The sequence below is a fragment of the Strigops habroptila genome, chromosome 1 (genome assembly GCF_004027225.2).
Source record: "Strigops habroptila isolate Jane chromosome 1, bStrHab1.2.pri, whole genome shotgun sequence".
NCBI lineage: Eukaryota > Metazoa > Chordata > Aves > Psittaciformes > Psittacidae > Strigops > Strigops habroptila.
The window spans coordinates 153,903,249-153,905,153 of NC_044277.2; the positions used below are offsets into that span (position 1 = coordinate 153,903,249).

Sequence of the window (1,905 nt, forward strand, 5' to 3'; positions counted from 1 at the left end):
TTAGAATAGCCCAGGTATTTGCAGTAGAATAACTCAGGTGAAATTCTATAGCAAAAAGACTCGGAGCACTTCAATTTCTTCTGAAGCAAGAAGAAATTCAACTTTTAGCTGCAGATCTTTATTTTTAATGTGCTGTATGCTAGAAACTGAGACTGTTGCTGCCTTACAGGTGTCCTGAACCCATCCAGCGAGATGCTAAAAGATGGCACAGGTGTCTTCATAAAGTATCAACAAATTATAGGTACAACTTCTTCACATTTCAGTATTTTTCACTTTCAGTAACCTTTGAAGGAAGGAGCTTAGGAGGATGCTGAACTGCAGTGCAACCCAGCAGAACCATTCCTCCAACGAGACACTGCCACACATCTCAGAGAGGCTCCACACCATTCTCATAGCCCTGTACATCATCAACCTGGCTGGCGGCACCCTTGGGATCATCATGATGTCCCATCAGTTGTTTCAACGGCAATCACGATCTGTGATAACCATTTTCATCATCAGCCTCCTGGTGCTGCACACCTTTATGCTGCTCAGCATCCCCTTCCGCCTCAGCTATTACATTTTAAGGGAATGGAAATTTGGGAGGTTCGCCTGCAAGCTAGCAAGTATCATCATCTACATCCACATGTATGCCACCTTTGCGTTTTATGTGGGCATCATCATAATACGCCTCTTCCAACTCGAGTTTAGGAGGTGCTACACTACAGCCTGGGTGGGTGCTGTTTGGCTGGTGGGAGCCCTGGTGGTCACCCCTCTTCTTCTGTCGTACTATGGCACCTCGAAGATGTACCAGTCCTCTGAATGCTTTCAGTTCCACAGAGAAATACAAGAGGCACACATGGTGATCATCAACTACTGCTTGGTTGGGATTTTGGTGACAGTTTGTGCTGTGCTCACCGTAGTGCAGTTGTTAGTGATCTATAGACTGGCTGTGAAATACTGGCCTGACATTAACTCCCATGTGGAATTCAGGGCTCAGGCAAAGAGTTTCTTCTTCATCTTGGTAACATTAGTGTGCTTTATGCCTCATCATGTGTTCAGAGTGTATTACATCCAAAACTACCACCTGGATAAAGATTATAAACTACTCTTATACAATGAAATTTTTTTAGCTTTAACAACAATGTGCTGCTTGGATATGTTGTGCTTCCTAACAGGAATAGCCCACTGACCTGTGAACTACCAGGAAATCCAGCTGCAGTGTGTCAATACTGGCTTTTGGCAGAAATAAAACTGTGTCAGGACTTTGCTAGGGAAACTGCTGAGCTTTCAGCAGGGCTGCATAGGCCTGTAGAGCTGTTTGCCTTTTGCAGACCAGTAAGATCCATCTTTCAGAAGTACTGTTTTTTATCTTCTCTCTTGAAGGCAGACACGTGAGTCTTGCTCCAGACTTTAACCTAAGAGTTACATCCTGAAGCTTCATTAAAACTTTCTTCAGCTGTCCCTCTCTAACAATTACAGCACCCATTCCTTTCTAATTTTAACTCAAAGTATGTCACTAACACCAACCCACTGTGGCCAGTAAATTGTCATCTAACAAATTCTGGCAATTGTAATGCTGAAGGGAAGAGAGGAAAGAAAGACATTCCTTTACAGGATTTTTGTACGAGTGATTTTATATCACAAGGACATAAACTCTACTCAAATAAAAAGTAATCAAGGCATGAAACAGGGAATGAATGAAATATTGTAGTAGAATATTTCAGCAGAATCCTTCTTTCTTCACTTATAGAAGTGTATAATTAAATTAAATTATATAAGAACAGTTATTTTCACAACTTTACCTTTAGTTGCTTCACTCCAAACCCACAAACAGCTCACTGCATTGTGGTAATTACACACTTAGAGCGAGTGAGAGCAGAGCAAGTCACAGGTTTCAAACTTCTGCCTTATGTTACTCTCCCA

At 41.9% G+C, this 1,905-nt stretch overlaps 1 protein-coding gene across 1 annotated transcript; it reads left to right on the forward strand.

Moving 5' to 3' along the window:
- Nucleotides 1-307: 307 nt before the first annotated feature.
- LOC115617210 (probable G-protein coupled receptor 141) lies at nt 308-1,171 on the forward strand. Its single transcript, XM_030507447.1, has one exon. It carries the CDS (start codon nt 308-310, stop codon nt 1,169-1,171), a length of 864 nt encoding a protein of 287 aa, XP_030363307.1.
- Nucleotides 1,172-1,905: the final 734 nt, after the last annotated feature.

Excerpts from the sequence above, each read along its gene's own strand:
- LOC115617210 (XM_030507447.1), top strand. The coding sequence starts at position 308 with ATGCTGAACTGCAGTGCAACCCAGCAGAACCATTCCTCCAACGAGACA.